The 20,456-nt window shown below is 45.8% G+C and overlaps 1 protein-coding gene across 3 annotated transcripts in view; it reads right to left on the minus strand.

Annotated features, from left to right (window-relative positions):
- The window catches only part of lnx1 (ligand of numb-protein X 1), a 77,457-nt gene that overhangs the window by 30,049 nt on the left and 26,952 nt on the right, over window positions 1–20,456 (minus strand). For all 3 annotated transcript variants that reach the window (XM_071406359.1, XM_071406362.1, XM_071406363.1), the window contains 2 exons: window positions 5,589–5,836; window positions 2,736–2,891 (listed from right to left, as the gene is read on the minus strand). In XM_071406359.1, coding sequence (XP_071262460.1) covers window positions 2,736–2,891; window positions 5,589–5,836 — 404 coding nt within the window. The remainder of the gene's footprint in view (window positions 1–2,735; window positions 2,892–5,588; window positions 5,837–20,456) is intronic.

Consider the following 20,456-nt stretch of genomic DNA (forward strand, 5'->3'; position numbering starts at 1 on the left):
AGAAATGAACGTACTGTGGTGCGAAAAGTGCAAATCAATCCCAGAACAACAGCAAAGGAACTTGTGTAGATGCTGGAGGAAACCGGTACAAAAGTATCTATATCCACAGTAAAAAGAGTCCTATATCGACATAATCTGAAAGGCCGCTCAGCAAGGAAGAAGCCACTGACCCAAACCGCCATAAAGCCAGACTATGGTTTGCAACTGCACATGGGGACAAAGATTGTACTTTTGGAGAAATGTCCTTAGGTCTGATGAAACAAAAATAGAACTGTTTGGCCATAATGACCATCGTTATGTTTGGAGGTAAAAGGGGGAGGCTTGCAAGCTGAAGAACATCATCCCAACCGTGAAGCAGGGGGGTGGCAGCATCATGTTGTGGGGGTGCTTTGCTGCAGGAGGGGCTGGTGCACTTCACAAAATAGATGGCATCATGAGGAAGGATAAATTATGTGGATATATTGAAGGAACATCTCAGACATCAGTCAGGAAGTTAAAGCTTGGTCACAAATGGGTCTTCCAAATTGACAATGACCCCAAGCATACTTCCAAAGTTGTGGCAAAATGGCTTAAGGACAACAAAGTCAAGGTATTGGAGTGGCCATCACAAAGCCCTGACCTCAATCCTATAGAAAATTTGTGGGCAGAACTGAAAAAGCGTGTGCGAGCAAGGAGGCCTACAAACCTGATTCAGTTACACCAGCTCTGTCAGGAGGAATGGGCCAAACGTCTCCCAACTTACTGTGGGAAGCTTGTGGAAGGCTACTTGAAATATTTGACCCAAGTTAAACAATTTAAAGGCAATGCTACCAAATACTAATTGAGTGTATGTAAACTTCTGACCCACTGGGAATGTGATGAAAGAAATAAAAGCTGAAATAAATAATTCTCTCTACTATTATTCTGACATTTCACATTCTTAAAATAAAGTGGTGATCCTAACTGACCTAAGACGGGGAATATTTACTCTGATTAAATGTCAGGAATTGTGACGAACTGAGTTTAAATGTATTTGGCTAATGTGTATGTAAACTTCCGACTTCAACTGTAGAAGGAGGAGACAGTACAGCTGCATCAAAGGAAATGGAACAGAGGGGACTGTGAGGGGACAAACACACAAACACATACACACACTGACACACTAACACACACACACAATGTTTTAGTTTTGGTTTGTATATCATTGTATTTTACATTTGTGTGACTGTCCCTGTCTATCAGTGTATCGGTGTTTTGTGTTTTTTGTGGACCCCAGGAAGAGAAGCTGCTGCTTCTGCAAAAGCTAATGGCGATCCAAATAAACAACAAAGCTTGGACCAACAGACTGATAAACAGCTTCTATCTTCAGGCCATCAGACTGTTAAAGAGTCATCACTAGCCAGCCTCCACCTGATACCCTTCCCCGCACTTTAGAGATTACTGCCCTATGTAATGGAGTGTTAAAATAAAAAATAAAATTGAAGAGCATCTCAGAAGAATTCATTGAACACTGGTCGCTTGAATAATGTTTACATACTGTTTTTCCCACTTTATATGTATATATTGAATTTTAGTCATGGCTCATACTATATAATGTAGGGCATGGTCTCTACAAGGTTTTGAAAGCATTCCACAGCCCATGTTGACTCCAATGCTTCCCACAGTTGTGTCAAGTTGGCTGGATTTCCAGGTTGGCTGGGGGGGGGGGGCATTCTTGATACACACGGGAAACTGTTGAGCGTGAAAAACCCAACAGCGTTGCAGTTCTTGACACAAACCTACCTCCATACCCCGTTCAAAGGCACTTAAATCTTTTGTCTTGCCTATTCACCCTGTGAATGGCACACACAAAATCCATTACTCAGCTGTCTCCTCCCATTCATCGACACTGATTGAAGTGGATTTAACAAGTGACATCAATAAGGGATCATAGCTTTCACCTGGAATCACCTGGTCAGTCTATGTCATGGAAAGAGCACATGTTCTTAATGTTTTGTATACTCTGTATAGTCCAGACTATGTCCAGCAGCTCTCTGTCCCTGTCCCCTGAAGCTCCTACTCTCTCTCCTCCAGCCTGGCCCACAGAGCCCCAGGCTCCCACTCTCCCATCTGATCACTATCTTCTGCTCTGTTCTGGGGACCAGAGGACTCTTACACAATGTGCAGCTGAATTATTAAAGGAACATATGCTGCAGCAGTTACCCAGCCGTGTCACCCTCAGCACAGAGCCAAAGGAACTGCTCAAACATGCACGCATATACACACACGAACAAACACAGGCACACACTCTCGCAAACACATACACACTGGCGCACACAAACACATCAAGTAAACACAGACACAAAAATCCATCCAAGCGCAGGCATGCACCTACACACGGACACACGCACACACATGCACACAAGTACTGACGTACACACACACACACACACACACACACACACACACACACACACACACACACACACACACACACACACACACACACACACACACACACACACACACACACACACACACACACACACACACACACACACACACAAACAAACACACAAAAACACACACACATCTCGTACCCTCTACAGAGAATCACAGAAACTGCAGACACAGCATAGAGATCACCGACATCATACTGATTTAAACACAACCGCCACTGACAAAACAATATAGACATAGACACACAGCATACACACATTTCATATAGTGCACAAAAGAAAACACACAACCACTCACTCAAACGAACACACACATACCTTCCTGGGGCACACTGGCGTTCCTGGCATTATCTTGTTCCTCTGCGGTCTCATTGGACACGGAAGTGCCACTCTTGGTCCTCCGCAGGACACTGAAAGCACGGTTCAACCGCCTGAAGGAGCGGCTCCTGACCGAGGTGCGGTCATAGTTTCGGACTGAGGGGAGAGAGAGACAGGGGCACACTTTATAGATCAGCTCTGTTCTGACTGAACATGTCTGGACAAGTCTCTGAGACCACTTCTCCACAGCCAATCAGATGCCGGAGATCTCTCGTTCTCTCTGGCTCTACAAAAGCCCTAACAACAGCTTGAACACATTTGTTTTAGGGATTCCAATCAATACCCTTCAGCAATTCCCAAAAACACTCATTATTACAAGAAAGAATAGAAATTCACACACGAGGGAGGGGGCCTAGAAACTCTGCAGGGGTGATGGGCTTTGTAAACTGCAGCAGTCATGTTTATGTCATCTTTCAGCCAAAACTAGGTGCAGTTTAAATACACCAGTGAGACCCTACTATAATCTTCTATAGTTGAGATTCTGGCAGGGAGTGTGCCAGAACTCTGAGCTCTGCTCTGGTCCTACCAGAGCAGAGCAGGCTGCAGTGGAGTGTGAGCCCCAGCCTGGCTGCCCTGAGAGCGGAGCAGTGGGCCTCTGCAGCGCCCCTCCCTCCCTCTGCGGGCCTGGGGAGATGCGAGGCCTCCTGACAGCCACATTATTCTTTAAACGCACCCGGCGCTTCTGGAGCTGACAGCTTGTTCAGCAGCAGTGGCTCTGCATGGTGGTGGGTACTCCGCAGCCCTGGCCAAAGTGCTGGTGCAACGTCATTTGATGCCCCCCCAAGAGCGGTGCGCTCACGTTGAGAGGGGGGATATGAGTGAGTGTGACACGCGTGAGTGGCTCCAGGGTTCACAGGTGGGATGAGTGGAGGGTGAGGGGCTAACACGTCATTCAGCATTAATGGACCTGGGCTATATTTAACCCTCATTCCTCCCACTCTCACTCCCTCTCTTTACATTTTCCCTCCCTGCCTCTCTCGCTCTCTTCCTCTACCCCTCCAGCCCAGGACAGAGATTTTATAGATCAGTGAAAAATCGATGCTATAAAAGCTAATTGAAGAACAGGATTTCCATCAAAGATCATTAAGTAGTACAGATACTGTATTTAAGTGTGCATGGGTTATGGGATGTACACTACAGCTCAAAAGTTTGGGGTCACTTAGAAATGTCCTTGTTTTTGAAAGAAAAGCAAAAAAAATTGGCCATTAAAATAACATCAAATTGATCCGAAATACAGTGTAGACATTGTTAATGTTGTATATGGCAGATGGATATGGCAGATTTTTTAAATGGAATATCTACATAGTTGTACAGAGGCCCATTATCAGCAACCATCACTCCTGTGTTCCAATGGCACGTTGTGTTAGCTAATCTAGGTTTATCATTTTAAAAGGCTAAGTGATCATTAGAAAACCCTTTTGCAATTATGTTAGCACAGCTGAAAACTGTAGTTCTGATTAAAGAAACAATAAAACTGGCCTTCTTTAGACTAGTTGAGTATCTGGAGCAACAGCATTTGTGGGTTCGATTACAGGCTCAAAATGGCCAGCTTCATTAAATAGTACCCGCAAACACCAGTCTCAATGTCAAAAATGAAGAGGCGACTCCGTGAGGCTGGCCTTCTAGGCAGAGTTCCTCTGTCCCAGTATCTGTGTTCTTTTGCCCATCTTAATCTTTTCATTTTATTGGCCAGTCTGAGATATGGCTTTTTCTTTGCAACTCTGCCTAGAATGCCAGCATCCCGGAGTCGGCTCTTCACTGTTGACATTGAGACTGGTATTTTGCGGGTACTATTTAATGAAGCTGCCAGTTGAGGACTTAAACTAGACACTTAAACTAGACACTCTAATGTACTTGTCCTCTTGCTCAGTTGTGCACCGGGGCTTCCCACTCCTCTTTCTATTCTGGTTCGAGCCAGTTTGCGCTGTTCTGTGAAGGGACTAGTGCACAGGGTTGTACGAGATCTTCAGTTTCTTGGCAATTTCTCACATGGAATAGCCTTCATTTCTCAGAAGCAAGAATAGACTGACAAGTTTCAGAAGAAAGTTCATTGTTTCTGGCCATTTTGAGTCTGTAATCGAACACACAAATGTTGATGCTCCAGATACTCAACTAGTCTAAAGAAGGCCAGTTTTATTGCTTCTTTAATCAAGACAACAGTTTTCAGCTGTGCTAACATAATTGCAAAAGGGTTTTCTAATGATCAATTATCCTTTTAAATGTATAAACTTGGATTAGCTAACACAACGTGCCATTGGAACACAGGAGTGATGGTTGCTGATAAAGGGCCTCTGTACGCCTATGTAGATATTCCATAAAAATAATGGGCAACAAATGTGCTTTTCTTTTAAAAACAAGGACATTTCTAAGTGACCCCAAACTTTTGAACGGTAGTGTACATCTGGTGTGTGGGTATGAGGGGGTAAAATACATGTTTGAATAGTGTTTACTGGTGGTATCTATGTAAGTGAGGGACTATGAAACTGTGACTAGAAAGCCTCCACTGGCTCCCTGCTTTCTATTGATTTTCAATCAGTCACAGTGACAAACAGTGCGATGCGCACACACACCCACACACACACACACACACACACACACACACACACACACACACACACACACACACACACACACACACACACACACACACACACACACACACACACACACACACACACACACACACACACACACACACACACACACACACACACATACACACAGTGCTTTATAGATCAGAGAAAGGTTACTAGGTGCAGCACTACCCATAACTGTACACACACACACACTCACTCTTCTTGGAACTGCTGCGGGCTGCCAGGCTTGTGGTGCTTCCTGATTGGCTGTTGTCCTCCATGCTGGGGTCGAAGGCAGGGTTGACGAGGCCGGGCTCGTCTGATAGGAGGGCGACCGCGGAGGAGGTGGGGCCATCGCCGGGCAGGGTGGCCACAGTGAGTTCTGACGTGCTGTCAGTGCAGTCCCCCTCCTGGGAACGCCGCTTTCTGTCGGCAGACAGGCCATAGTGAGACGCCCCTTTACACCTTCAAATACACACAGGGAGACAAGGACAGCCTGTCAGAGACACACACTATAGACCCAGCTGGGAGAGGTCACGCATCAACAACAACAACAACAACAACTGCAACCCACCAAGAAAACCTAAAAAGAGGTTAAAATGGGATACTGCAACAGAGACGTTGTATAATGTACCCTGTGATGGATGGAACTATTATTACGCTCTCAGTGACTCATCACCAATTACAGGATGTGTCATGAATATACAGTGGGGAGAACAAGTATTTGATACACTGCCGATTTTGCAGGTTTTCCTACTTACAAAGCATGTAGAGGTCTGTAATTTTTATCATAGGTACACTTCAACTGTGAGAGACGGAATTTAAAACAAAAATCCAGAAAATCACATTGTATGATTTTTAAGTAATTAATTCGCATTTTATTGCATGACATAAGTATTTGATCACCTACCAACCAGTAAGAATTCCGGCTCTCACAGACCTGTTAGTTTTTCTTTAAGAAGCCCTCCTGTTCTCCACTCATTACCTGTATTAACTGCACCTGTTTGAACTCGTTACCTGTATAAAAGACACCTGTCCACCCACTCAATCAAACAGACTCCAACCTCTCCACAATGGCCAAGACCAGAGAGCTGTGTAAGGACATCAGGGATAAAATTGTAGACCTGCACAAGGCTGGGATGGGCTACAGGACAATAGGTAAGCAGCTTGGTGAGAAGGCAACAACTGTTGGCGCAATTATTAGAAAATGGAAGAAGTTCAAGATGACGGTCAATCACCCTCGGTCTGGGGCTCCATGCAAGATCTCACCTCGTGGGGCATCAATGATCATGAGGAAGGTGAGGGATCAGCCCAGAACTACACGGCAGGACCTGGTTAATGACCTGAAGAGAGCTGGGACCACAGTCTCAAAGAAAACCATTAGTAACACACTACGCCGTCATGGATTAAAATCCTGCAGCGCACGCAAGGTCCCCCTGCTCAAGCCAGCGCATGTCCAGGCCCGTCTGAAGTTTGCCAATGACCATCTGGATGATCCAGAGGAGGAATTGGAGAAGGTCATGTGGTCTGATGAGACAAAAATAGAGCTTTTTGGTCTAAACTCCACTCGCCGTGTTTGGAGGAAGAAGAAGGATTAGTACAACCCCAAGAACACCATCCTAACCGTGAAGCTTGGAGGTGGAAACATCATTCTTTGGGGATGCTTTTCTGCAAAGGGGACAGGATGACTGCACCGTATTGAGGGGAGGATGGATGGGGCCATGCATCGCGAGATCTTGGCCAACAACCTCCTTCCCTCAGTAAGAGCATTGAAGATAGGTCGTGGCTGGGTCTTCCAGCATGACAACGACCCGAAACACACAGCCAGGGCAACTAAGGAGTGGCTCCGTAAGAAGCATCTCAAGGTCCTGGAGTGGCCTAGCCAGTCTCCAGACCTGAACCCAATAGAAAATCTTTGGAGGGAGCTGAAAGTCCGTATTGCCCAGCGACAGCCCCGAAACCTGAAGGATCTGGAGAAGGTCTGTATGGAGGAGTGGGCCAAAATCCCTGCTGCAGTGTGTGCAAACCTGGTCAAGAACTACAGGAAACGTATGATCTCTGTAATTGCAAACAAAGGTTTCTGTACCAAATATTAAGTTCTGCTTTTCTGATGTATCAAATACTTATGTCATGCAATAAAATGCAAATTAATTACTTAAAAATCATACAATGTGATTTTCTGGATTTTTGTTTTAGATTCCGTCTCTCACAGTTGAAGTGTACCTGTGATAAAAATTACAGACCTCTACATGCTTTGTAAGTAGGAAAACCTGCAAAATCGGCAGTGTATCAAATACTTGTTCTCCCCACTGTATGATGCGGTGAACACACGACAGCCACTGAATCACGGAACAGAATAGACTATCAGTCAACAGTCCTGAATCCTCTTGAATCGACAGTGGCTCAGTAGTGACAGCATAGTCCAGTCCAGATAGAGAGGATATGGACAGGGATTAAACCAGAGAGATTAAGGTTAAAGGTCACCACCATCTCAGGAGCAGTGGTTAATATGATGTGACCTCTGACCCATCACCCCCTGGATGCATCCATCTCCTCACCTCTACTTCCTGATCCAAGCTGCCCAGAGGGGACATCTATTTGACCTCATGACTGATGTCATCATCTTGACAAGTGATTCCTCCTCAAGCAACATCACACACCCAATACACAACCTGCTAGTGTATAATAGTATATTTTCTTACGTAGACAACTGATCATTGTATTTGTATTTGTATTTTTTTATGGTTGTTCTTCTGAAATAAAAACTGAATCGATCACCCTTTCTGTCTTATTTGATCAGTCAGTGTATAATTAAGCAATAAGAACCGAGGGGGTGTGGTATATGGCCAATATACCACGGCTAAGGGCTATTCTTAGCCAGGATGCAACGAGGAGTGCCTGGATACAGCCCTTCGCCGTGGTATATTGGCCATATACCACAATCCCCAGAGGTGCTTTATTGCTATTATAAACTGGTTACCAACGTAATTAGAAGAGTAAAAATATATGTTTTGTCATACCCGTGGTATATGGTCTGATATAGCTTTCAGCGAATCAGCATTCAGGGCTCGAACCACCCAGTTTATGTATTGTGCTGCTCTTTGAGTCACTGTGGATAAGATCGGCTGACAGATGATTGAATACAAATGTGAACAAATAAACGTTCCAGTGGTTATAGAGAGCAGGTAACACAGGAGACATGAGGAATATAAAACACCACAGAGGTCTCAATGTCAAATTCTCCCTCATGAAACTAATCGCATTCTCAAATTCCCAGTATTGTTGACGTCTTTCACGTCCCTACACTCGCTCTGCAACACAAACAGACCACTCGAAAGGCACAAACACCAACGTGCACATACACACGCACAACCCTACAATTGAAATCCTCACAAACGGAGCATGTCGGAGAGTGTGTTTGCAAATAGCTGTCTCTGGGTTTTCCTCTCTTTCCCATAACAAAGGCTTTTGGTTGAAGTGCCAATAACGGAAGCTGAAACAACATTGTCCTGTCTCTGCCTCTCTGTAGAGCTATAAGAACAAACATTCATTAACTGTCTTTTTATGGGCTGGATCATACCAGACCCAGTTAGAGCTTCTACTAACACACTCAGACATACACAGCAAACCAGTCTGAAGCAGTGTTTTGTCTCAATCGAGGTCTGTCTGAGCAGGTCATGCCCTGTGTCCATACATCACAGACAGAGACATTTCATCCTGAACTGGCCTCTATATCTCACTTCCAGCCATAGGGCTTGACTGGCTCCACCAGTCAGCTCTAACACTAGACTAACAGGCAGAATTTGGGGAGCAGTCGGTTCAGTTTGGCATGGTGACGTTTCAGACAGTGGAGCCAAGCAGAGGCCCATTGATCATGATTTGTGGCCCAGTCAGAGCTTGGCTATGCTGGGACGCTTGCTATTACTAACTTCCACCTGTGTTCCACAAGCCTGTCCGATGGAGGGAGGTGTGTGTGTGCACGTGCATGCTTGCACGTGTGTTTGTGCATGTACTGTATGTGCGTGGCGGTCTCTTTCTATCTACCGGAAACTGACCCTAATTCAGAGCTAACATATTGAATCCTATCAAGAGTGTTGAGTCAGCAATATACCACTTAAGCAAGGATGGTTGGAAGTGGTTGGATAGAAGAAGAATATTTCAGTCCACAATGCTGAGCCCTGCTTCAGTGGAGAGGGGCATCATCCTTCCACGTGTCACTCGACATCAATTTGTGTAATTAAAGCTGCATGTACATCAGTCATAAAAGACTGCTGTTACACCAGCACGTTACGTGCTTCAAGTGGGGCTAAATTAATTACTTCAGGACATTAGGAACTTTACAACGTGCACAAGCACACATGCGTATGTACGCACGCTCACACACACACCGCAGACACTGGAATACACCTACAGATGGCAAGCCTGCAGTACAATACCTTTGGAGAAGCTGACAGTATGGAATTAAATCCTGAGAAAACATTCCCACGGCAGTGGAAAAATGAAAACCTAAGTTAACGGAGGTGTTCAGAGAGTGATTAACAACCCACATGACAAAATACGATAGTATAAATACTATAGTATTCACAGAAGTTTTTTGGCTGACTACTTTAGTATTTACTATAGTGTTTTTGTTTTATTATTTTTGACAGAAGTGGAGGCTTTCTCCTTCAGGAAACTTACTGGAGAAATACTAAAAGAGCACATTTTTGAAAACCTGTAAGTAGGTAGGTAGGTAGGTAGGTAGGTAGGTAGGTAGGTAGTGTCGTGACTTGACTTTAACATTCATCTGAACTGTTATTTATTACATTTACTAACTATGTTTCATTGTTACCCGATTAAATTAATCATGTAACAATTAACTCATTAGCATCTGGGGCACAACGAGAGTGGTTCTTTAAAGAGTTACCGTTTCCCGAATTAAGCTCTAAAAGGTCTTTACCTATCACATACATACACTATCAACGGCGGCAGGTAGCCTAGTGGTTAGAGTGTTGGGCCAGTAACCAAAAGGTTGCTGGATTGAATCCCTGAGCTGACAAAATAAAAATCTGTCATTTTGCCGCTGAACAAAGCAGTTAACCCACTGTTCCCCGGTAGACCGTCATTGTAAATAAGAATTTGTTCTTAACTGACTAAATAAAGGTTAAAATAAAAACTTATATCATTCTGAACAGTCGTAACCTCCTTGCATCTGCAAAAACCCTAGCCTTACTTATGATTCAGTACTACACAAATTGGTTTAATTATTTATTTACTTGCTAGTTAAATGGGAACACAGGGTAAACACACACACTCTGTACCGGTTATTGACTGGAGACGTAATACGCTGAAAACAAGTCCCTTGCGGAATGACAACAACATGGATGCTTGTTATAGAAGAGATGGAGAGAGAGGGACAGAGACACTTAACATTGCCACATTCAGAAACTACTCTCATGTACAATAACCGTATACTTTGCACACAAACCTCCACCCGCTTTGAGCAAGAAATCATGAAGGGTATGAAAGAAGCTGTAGAGTCTGTACCATCAGTCTGTACATCCAAATATGATCCAAGTAATACGTTCACACAAGGTGTGTGACCAGTGCATCCCAGGTGGTTTGAAGAATGCATTATCTATGCGAGCGGAAGCTCACGGTACACTATGTTTTTTCTCTCAGAGACAACACCCTAGTCATTGTCTCGTGTGTGCCTTGTTAAGGGCTTTGATACCCTTAATTCAAATCCCCTTCCTTCTGGGGATCAGAGGCACAGGGTTGCTTTAGCCACTTAGGCATATCTCCACTGCTGCTTAGGACATTAAAGGCTGTCTGGAGGCATTAAGGCCACAATCTCTCCAGTCTGAGGCCAGAGCAGGGAACCCAGACAACAGTCCCCAAGTCGCAGAGGGACAGGGTGGTCCTGAAGCTGGGGACCCTGGAGAGAGGAACCAATGAGCGAAGACAAACAAATGTTGGATAATTTTCTTCCGAACGAATTACTATTTTTCTTTGTCTGCCCTCCTATCTAATACACAAACAAAACCTCCTCCTGTACTGTTGTGTAAATGGTGTTTTTCTGCCCCCTCTCTTCCCTCCCCTGTGTGTCAGTGTGTGATTTGTGTTGCGGGGGATCATGGCTCAGCTTAGTGCTGGCTCATTAGAGCTAGCTGCCTGCCTCAGCAGCAGTACAGCATGCCTAGTTCTCCACAGTCACAGACAGACACAGAGAGACGCTTCAGTAATCACATAATCTCCATTAACCCTGTGATCTGGATAGAGATAGCTAAGAAACACCTTCTCTGGCACAATAATAATTACCCAGCATTCCATGGGAGGGGTAGCAGAGGAGAGAGGGGAGGATGCGCCCTGGCTGGCTGTGACAAAAACAGTCTTCTTCTTGTGATGTGAAATAAACACCAGCTCACAACTCATCAAAGCCTGTGAGATTCTCCAATCCTCTTTAGGGGTGAGTGGATTATCCTCCCTAACCCAAATACGCTACGCTCTCCCTCTCTCGACTGACTGCAGCAGACAATAATTTTATCAGCACAGAATACACAGATAGCACAAGTAACCACAGACCATTATCAAAATATGAGCTAGATCAGTCAGTCTGGTGCGGACACAGGGCTCCTGTGTATTTGTGTGTGTGGATGTTTGTGTATGTGTTTGTGTATATGTTTGTGTATGTGTGTGTATAGTGTGTGTGTATATGTGTGCATGCATGTGAATGGCCTTGACTACCCAGAGTGTCTGTCAGGGATGGTCCAGTGTTGTGACCTGAACCCTGATGGAAGCTGAAGTTGGTGTATAACAGGGGTGGGCAACTCCAGTCCTCGAGGGCCTGATTGGTGTCACACTTTTTCTCCATCCCTAGCAAACACAGCTGATTAATCTAATTTCATTCTAAACTGGAGATCATGATTAGGTGATGGAGTCAGGTGTGTTAGCTGGGGCTGAGGAAAAACTGTGACACCAATCAGGCCCTCGAGGACTGGAATTGCCCACCCCTGGTGTATAGCATCCTCTCTGTGGTGTGTGATGGCTACCGAGAGTCATGAACCAACCCAGTCCCCGGCCAGGCCCTTCCCCCCTACTGGCGGTAGAGAAGCCAGCTGTGTTAATCCGGACTGTTGGAGTACTGCAATCCTTTCCCAGCTCACTCCATGACAGCTCAGTTCTTAAGACGTATTGGGAAATATAACTTCTGACATAACAGGCTGAGAGAAAAGGAAAATACTGTTCTGCTTCAGGCCTGGAGGAAGAAGCTTTTCTTTGGCACTGTGAAAGACGGGACATTTGTATGTGAAAGAGAGCGTCGTTTGGGACAGACAATACCTCCCAACAGTAGGCCTATATTGGGAATACAAATGACAGTAAAGCATTCTGGGAAGTATGATATCCCATCATTCCTGAGCGTTTTTAATCACCCTATCGTCTAAACCGAGGAGTATCATCTTCCTTATCTCTATCTGTGCTTTGTTACAAGGTCAAACTGAAGCTCCTTGCTTTGGCGAAAAAGCCTCTGGATTAAGAAACTCTAAATCTCACTAATCTTACAAAGAGAAGAGTAGAAAAACCTTCTCCTTCTCGCTCTCTGTCTAATAAAAACGTATCCCTCTGAGCTCCTCTTGATGTCTGCTCCAAAAGCAAAACTCTTGACAGCAAACTGTCTGCCTGTCAGACAGAGCTTTTGGCTAAGATACGTCACAGAGGAACACTCACAACCCACTGGGTACAGACGTCATTTCAATGTCTAGTTTTGATTTAATTTTGGATAAGTTGTCAACTAACGTGAATTCAAAGTGAAATCAACAAAACATTTCACCATGTCAATGGATTTAGGTTAAAAGTTGGGTGAAAAAATACAAAATTCCCTTAAATTGCTGACTTTTTCAAATCCAATCAGTTTTCCACATTCGTTTTGAAATGGTATGGAAACAATGTAGATTGAACCAAGTTTTGCCCAATGGGTTTAAACTGTTTGATGAAATGAAACGCAGCTCTTCCTTTCTTTGCCTCAGCCTCTCCTCTCCACATGCACACATACGCCACAGGAGGTTGGTGGCACCTTAATTGGGGAGGACGGCTCATGGTAATGGCTGGAGTGAAATTAGTGGAATGGTTTCAAATACATCAAACACATGGTTTACATGGGTTTGATGCCATTCCAAGGGCTCCGTTCCAGCCATTATTATGAGCCGTCCTCCCCTCAGCAGCCTCCACTGATGTACGCACACGCACACACACATACACAAACTCACTCACGGGCTCGCAGTCCGCTGAGGCATGACATGGGGAGGGAAATTGTTAATTAATTAAATCCATATTGACAAAGGCCTGGAGAAAAGAGGAGAACATCTGTGTTCACTAGCTCCTTAATTAGATCAATTTATCTATTATGAAACCTTGCTTTATTTTGAGAAGACCATATACGTAGGGAGGGAGGGTGGGTGGGAAGGGGGGAGAGAATGAATGACGAACTGAAATAACTTGAATTAGTAGGCGTGCTGGTGTGTTGGTTGGATCGTGTTGCTTTTTCTCAGCTATAGGGTGTGACTCAACAACAAAGCACTTCAGTTCCCGAGACGAACACGTCCGGGGCCCATATCACAGACACCCCCCACGCACAAAATCCGGCTACTGTAAGTCTGGTTTGGCAGGATTGGATCACCTGTATTTATGATCTAAAAGAAAACCCTCCCAGCCCTGAGTCAATGAGTTCATCTTCCTCCAACTTCCTGAGCTCTGAATCAGGCCTTTTCTCCAATCAATATCAGAGTCCCATCCTCAGCCAAAGCCATGACCTGACATGATCAGCCAGGAAGGACGTTGATGCAGCAGTCATTGCATGAGTGTCGCGTTTCAACCAACCCGAGAGTCTTTCTCTCTGTCCTCTGTACTCCTCTCTCCCTTGTCTCCTATTCCTCCATCCTGTTCTCAATTTTGTACTCTCTCCCTCCATCCTTTATGCTCTATCCTACTCTTTCTCCCTCCACCTCTGTAACTCTCTCTCTATCTCTCTGTCAGATGTATTCTCTCCTCCTGGGTTTGGGAGCGTAGCTGGCTCTGAGATCGCTACAATCATGGCAGCTCCACTACATAAAAAGGCTTTGCTGAAGAAGCCTATCTCAATAGTGCAATGTGCACACCAAACGTTGTATTTCATGCAAATTCCAGCAATCGTCAGTGCTTCAGTCAGTGTCAGCATATAAGGCAAAAACCATGGCAGCTAAGAATGACTGCAGTGGGAATTGTGCATGTATCATTCTTTCCAGCACCTATGTCTGTGTTAATTGATGTGTTGGGAAAAAAACACAATTGGCTATAAGGGGAGGTATGTGGAGGTTGTGGAGGTATGTGGAGGTTGTGGAGGTATGTGGAGGTATGTGGAGGTTGTGGAGGTATGTGGAGGTTGTGGAGGTTGTTATACGTGTGTGTATGTGTGAGCACTTCGCATGCGTGTTTGAACGTGAGCGTAAGAACCTTCAATGTTAAAAGTCATGGACAGCCTAAGGCTCCAGATGACTTGTAGGTGAATTATAGATCTGTTCTATTCACTGTGACATTAGAGGCCTGTGTGTGTGGGTGTATAGTTATACGTACTGGAGTTATGCAGTATGTATGTGCTAGTCCAGTATATATGAATAATAGATTGTAATCTCCTATTAACTTCAATTTATGTAGTATTTTGTTTGTGGTTGGCCTTCTTTTCCCTCCAATGCTACTAACACAGTGCCAGAGTAGCCTAGCATGCAAAACATTTCACATATCTGGCATTTTGTCAGTATGTGCAATACTGTGTTTCCGTGTGTGTGTGTGTGCGTGTACATTATTATCCTGGGTATACAACAACACTCCTATATAACCCTCTGTTAAGTGCATCCCATGGGTCCTGTGTGCTCTTTCTGCTGGTATCCCATAATGCTCTATGCGCCTCTCCTCTCTATGGTCTCATTTCTCACATGGTCACATGGTCTGAGAGCGGGCGGGTGGGGGGGGGGGGGGGGGGGGGGGGGCGTTTAGCTGTCGGACCCATGCCTTCACCAGCCTGTCCAAGGTTGGTCAGCCTGTCCAAACAAGGCAACTATCCCTGCAGCGACATACCGTAGTTACGCTGGGCACTGGTCCCTAGTCCCTGGTGGTATCCCTGTTTGTTTCCCGGTACACACAACGTGCTGCAACAAGCTCTCACAGTCTCATCCATGTTTTCATAAAACACATTTCGAAGTTGTTCCAAACGTCAAATTTGGAGGTGTTTAAGATTAAGTTTAGGCATTAACGCCAATTTTTTAAGGTCAGGGTTAAGTTTAGGCATTAACTCCGAATGGTCAAGGTAAATTATAAGATTTGGGATAGGCTTTAAACAAAAATCTCAAGCGACTTTCTATTGCTGGATTTGAACATGCATCCTTTGACACCAGATGCTTACACCAATCTCCCCTTCTACAAAACCCTCACAAAACCGAAACGTACCTGAAGGTAACAACGCTCATTGTTACCCCTAGTGGCCGGTTTCCATGTCATCTCCCGAAGTTCTCAGGCATGGATGGATGTTGAATACTGACTTGTATCAGGGGTGACCTGGCTGTACGTATCACGGTGGTGCTGGGTGACGTGACACCAGCTCAGCTAGGGGCGTGGCAAGAGGCAGCCAGGGCATCAAATCACTGACATGACAGATTAGACTAGATTCTGCTTTCCTCTCCTCTGCTCTTCTCTCCTCTCTCTCTCTGTCTCTCCCTCTGTCCCTGTCTCTGAGATAGCTGCACTCCAGTGTCTCTGGTCTGGCCACTCATATGGAACGTCCAGTGGTGATGAGAAATTCAGCAGAGGGGATATATCCACCTTGTAGAACAGGATGCAGCTCAACAGACATACTGATACAGGCAGACCAAAGGCACGCTGATACAGGCAGACCAAAGGCACACTGATACAGGCAGACCAAAGGCACACTGATACAGGCAGACCAAAGGCACACTGATACAGGCAGACCAAAGGCGCACTGATACAGGCAGACCAAAGGCGCACTGATACAGGCAGACCAAAGACACACTGATACAGGCAGACCAAAGACACACTGATACAGGCAGACCAAAGGCGCACTGATACAGGCAGACCAAAGGCCTATTCAACAGGATGGTATGAATGCCTTGTTATTCTTCATTATGTGTCATTATTTTACGATACGGCTAGGCAGTAAAATACTACAGTACTACAGTATAGTATACATGTACTAACAAACACATGTTCTGCAAAATGCATACCCACCCAATGAACACAATATATTGATTAAAACCTCTCCTTGTCCCAGTCTGGAATCCCCACGTTTTAAGATAACCACCATCATTCCTGTTCTCAAGAACTCTACGGCTTCATGCCACTATGACTACCTCCCTGTAGCACTCACATCTGTAATCATGGAGTGCTTTGAAAGGCTGGTTATGGCACACATCAACTCCATCATCCCAGACACCATAGACCCACTCTGATTTGCACACCGCCACAACAGATCGATAAACAGATCCACTCCACACTGCCCTCACCTACCAAGATAAGAGGAATACCTATGTGAGAATGCGGTTCAATCACTACAGCTCAGTGTTCAGCTCAACACCATTGTCTCCTCCAAGCTTTTTACCAAGCTTAGTACCCCGGGGCTGAACACCTCTCTCTGCAACTGGATCCTGGACTCCTTGACGGACAAACCCCAGGTAGTAAGGGTAGGCAGCAACACCTCCGCCACGCTCACCCTTAACACGGGGGCCCCACAGCGGTGTGTGCTTTTATCCCCTCCTGTGCTCCCTGTTCACCCACGACTGCATGGCCACGCACGACTCCAACACCATCATCAAGTGTGCTGACGACACGAAGTTGGTAGGCCTGATCACCTGCGACCATGAGACAGCCTGCAAGGAGGCGGTGTGGTGCTGGGACAACAACATCTCCCTCAACATCAGTATGACCAAGGAGCTGATTGTGGATTACAGGAAACGGGGGGTGGCGAGCAGACCCCCATACACATCGACAGGCTGCAGTGGAGCTTCAAGTTCCTCGGGGTCACTAAGATTTTAAAATGGTCCACACACACGCACAGTTGTGAAGAAAGCGCAACAGGCTCTCTTCTCCCTCAGGAGGTTGAAAAGGTTTGTCATGGGCCCTCAAATCTTCAAAACGTTCTACAGCTGCACCACTGAGAGCACTTTGACTGGCTGCATCACCGTTTGGTATAGCAACAGCACCGCCCTCGATCGCATAACGCTACAGAGGATGTTGCAGACAGCCCAGTACATCACTGGGGCAGAGCTCCCTGCCATCCAGAACAATAGCGAGCCTATATATAAAGGGGGTACTGGTACAGAATCAATGTGCAGGGGAACCGGTTAGTCGAGATAATTGAGGTAATATGTACATGTAGGTAGAGTTATTAAAGTGACTAAGCATAAATAATAACAGAGAATAGCAGCAACGTAAAAGGGGGAGGGGCTGTGTAAATAGTCTTGGTAGCCATTTGACTCGATGTTCAGGAGTCTTATGGCTTGGGGTTAGAAGCTATTTAGAAGCCTCTTGGACCTAGACTTGGCGCTCTGGTTCTGCTTGCCGTGCGGTACCAGAGAGAACAGTCTATGACTAGGGTGGCTGGAGTCTGTGACAATTTTTAGGGCCTTCCTCTGACACCGCCTGGTATAGAGGTCTTGGATGACAGGAAGCTTGGCCCCAGTGATGTACTGGGCCGTACGCACTACCCTCTGTAGTGCCTTGCGGTCGGAGGCCGAGCAGTTGCCATACCAGGCAGTGATGCAACCAGTCAGGAGGCTCTTGATGGTGCAGCTGTAGAACCTTTTGGATTCGTGCCTGGCCGTGTAGTCATGAGTGAACAGGGAATACAGGAGGGGACTGAGCACGCACCCCCGAGGGGCCCCTGTGTTGAGGATCAGCGTGGAGGATGTGTTGTTACCTACCCTTACCACCTGGGGTCGGCCCGTCAGGAAGTCCAGGAACCAGTTGCAGAGGGAGGTGTTTAGTCCCAGAATCCTTAGCTTAGTGATGAGCTTTGAGGGCACTATGGTTTTGGACGCTGAGCTGTAAATGAATAGCATTCTCACATAGGTGTTCCTTTTGTCCAGGTGGGAAAGAGCAGTGTGGAGTGCAATAGAGATTACATCATCTGTAGATCTGTTGGGGCGGTATGCAAATTGGAGTGGGTCTAGGGTTTCTGGGATAATGGTGTTAATGTGAGCCATTAACAGCCATTCAAAGCACTTCATGGCAACAGACGTGAGTACTACGGGTCGATAGTCATTTAGGCAGGTTACCTTAGTGTTCTTCGGCACAGGGCCTATGGTGGTCTGCTTAAAACATGTTGGTATTACAGACTCGGACAGGGAGAGGTTGTCAGTGAAGACACTTGCCAGTTGTTCAGTGCATGCTCGCAGTACACGTCCTGGTAATCCGTCTGGCCCTGCAGACTTGTGAATGTTGACCTGTTTCAAGGTCTTATTCACATCGGCTCCGGAGTCATCCGGAACAGCTGGTGCTCTCATGCATGTTTTTACCCCTATACATATCTGCCTTTATCACTCCAGTATCCCTACACATTGTAAATATGGTATTGGAACTGACCCTCTATATAGCTTCTTACTTTCTCGTGTTCTTCTTATTTCTTATTTCTATATCTTGTGTGTTATTGTTCTACCTTATGTTATTTTTAGTTCTACATTGATATTGATTACTGCATTGTTGGATTTAGAGCTTGCAAGAAAGGCATTTCACTGTACTTGGGCACGTGACATTAAAACTTGAAACTTGAAAGTGCTGACTTGCATACAAATTGCATCTCTCGAACCTCACAATCTCCATCGCCTCCCCCATGTCCTCCAAGCTAGTGACCCGCGGGCCTTGCTCAACATGTCTGCATGAATACAGTGAAATTAGTTCGAGGAGAAGACTCTCAAAGTCACAAAGACTACCCTCTGCTCTCTTCCTCTCATGAATAAATTATTATGTAAATAATTAATCACTGCTTTTGTGTGTGTTTTTTTGTGCACATGGGCCTTGTGATAATGTGTGCCTGTGGTGTGTGTGTATGCATGTATGTGTGTGTGCCTCTGTGTGCATGTGTGCGTGCGTATATGCAGTACACTGTATCTCTCTTAAAGTGTGTCCTTTACACTTGTTTGGGGTCCCTTGCTCTGTGGCCGGGTGGCGGGCTGATCCCATTAGGATGTGTCCATGCGGAAAGCGTCTGGAACGCCACAGCTCTCTACGTCGAGCTTTGGAGATTCAGGCTGAAAGGACGGAAGCTAAGCTAATCATAGCGTTTAAGACAAGTCAGCCCAGGCCCCAGAAATGAACGCAGATTAATCATTAACGTTCTATAGCACTGCACTGTGATTATCAGGGGAGTAGAGGGCGTGTGTGCTGGGTGAGAGGTGAGACATCTGTGTGTGTGGCAGCGTGTGTGCGTGGCAGCGGGTGTGCGTGGCAGCGTGTGTGCGTGGCAGCGTGTGTGCGTGGCAGCTTGTGTGCATGGCAGCGTGTGTGCGTGGCAGCGTGTGTGCATGGCAGCGTGTGTGCGTGGCAGCGTGTGTGCGTGGCAGCGTGTGTGCGTGGCAGCGTGTGTGCGTGGCAGCATGTGTGCGTGGCAGCGTGTGTGTGTGTCAAGGAAAAAGAGAGTGGATTATGTGTATGTTTGCAAAAGGGGTGGTAAGTGGATGCAGTGTTTATGTATTTTCTCTGTGTGTGTGTGTGTGTGTGTGTGTGTACTGCATGTACAGGGACACATGGGGATAAATGACATAGGTGCTCTTGTGTGTATGCCAGTGCTGCGCTGGTTGTTGATGAAGGAGGATAAGGGGGTAACTCTATTCCAGATTTCATTACAGAGCAACGACATCTCTCTCTCTCTCTCTCTCTCTCTCTCTCTCTCTCTCTCTCTCTCTCTCTCTCTCTCTCTCTCTCTCTCTCTCTCTCTTTCTCTCTCTCTCTCTCTCTTTCTCTCTCTCTCTCTCTTTCTCGCTCTCCTGCTTGTGCTGTGTATACTATGTGTGTGTGTGAGTGTGCAAGATAACATTTATGTACCCACACACTCACACACACTTAC

Source organism: Salvelinus alpinus, chromosome 6 (assembly GCF_045679555.1).
Source record: "Salvelinus alpinus chromosome 6, SLU_Salpinus.1, whole genome shotgun sequence".
Taxonomy (NCBI): Eukaryota; Metazoa; Chordata; class Actinopteri; order Salmoniformes; family Salmonidae; genus Salvelinus; species Salvelinus alpinus.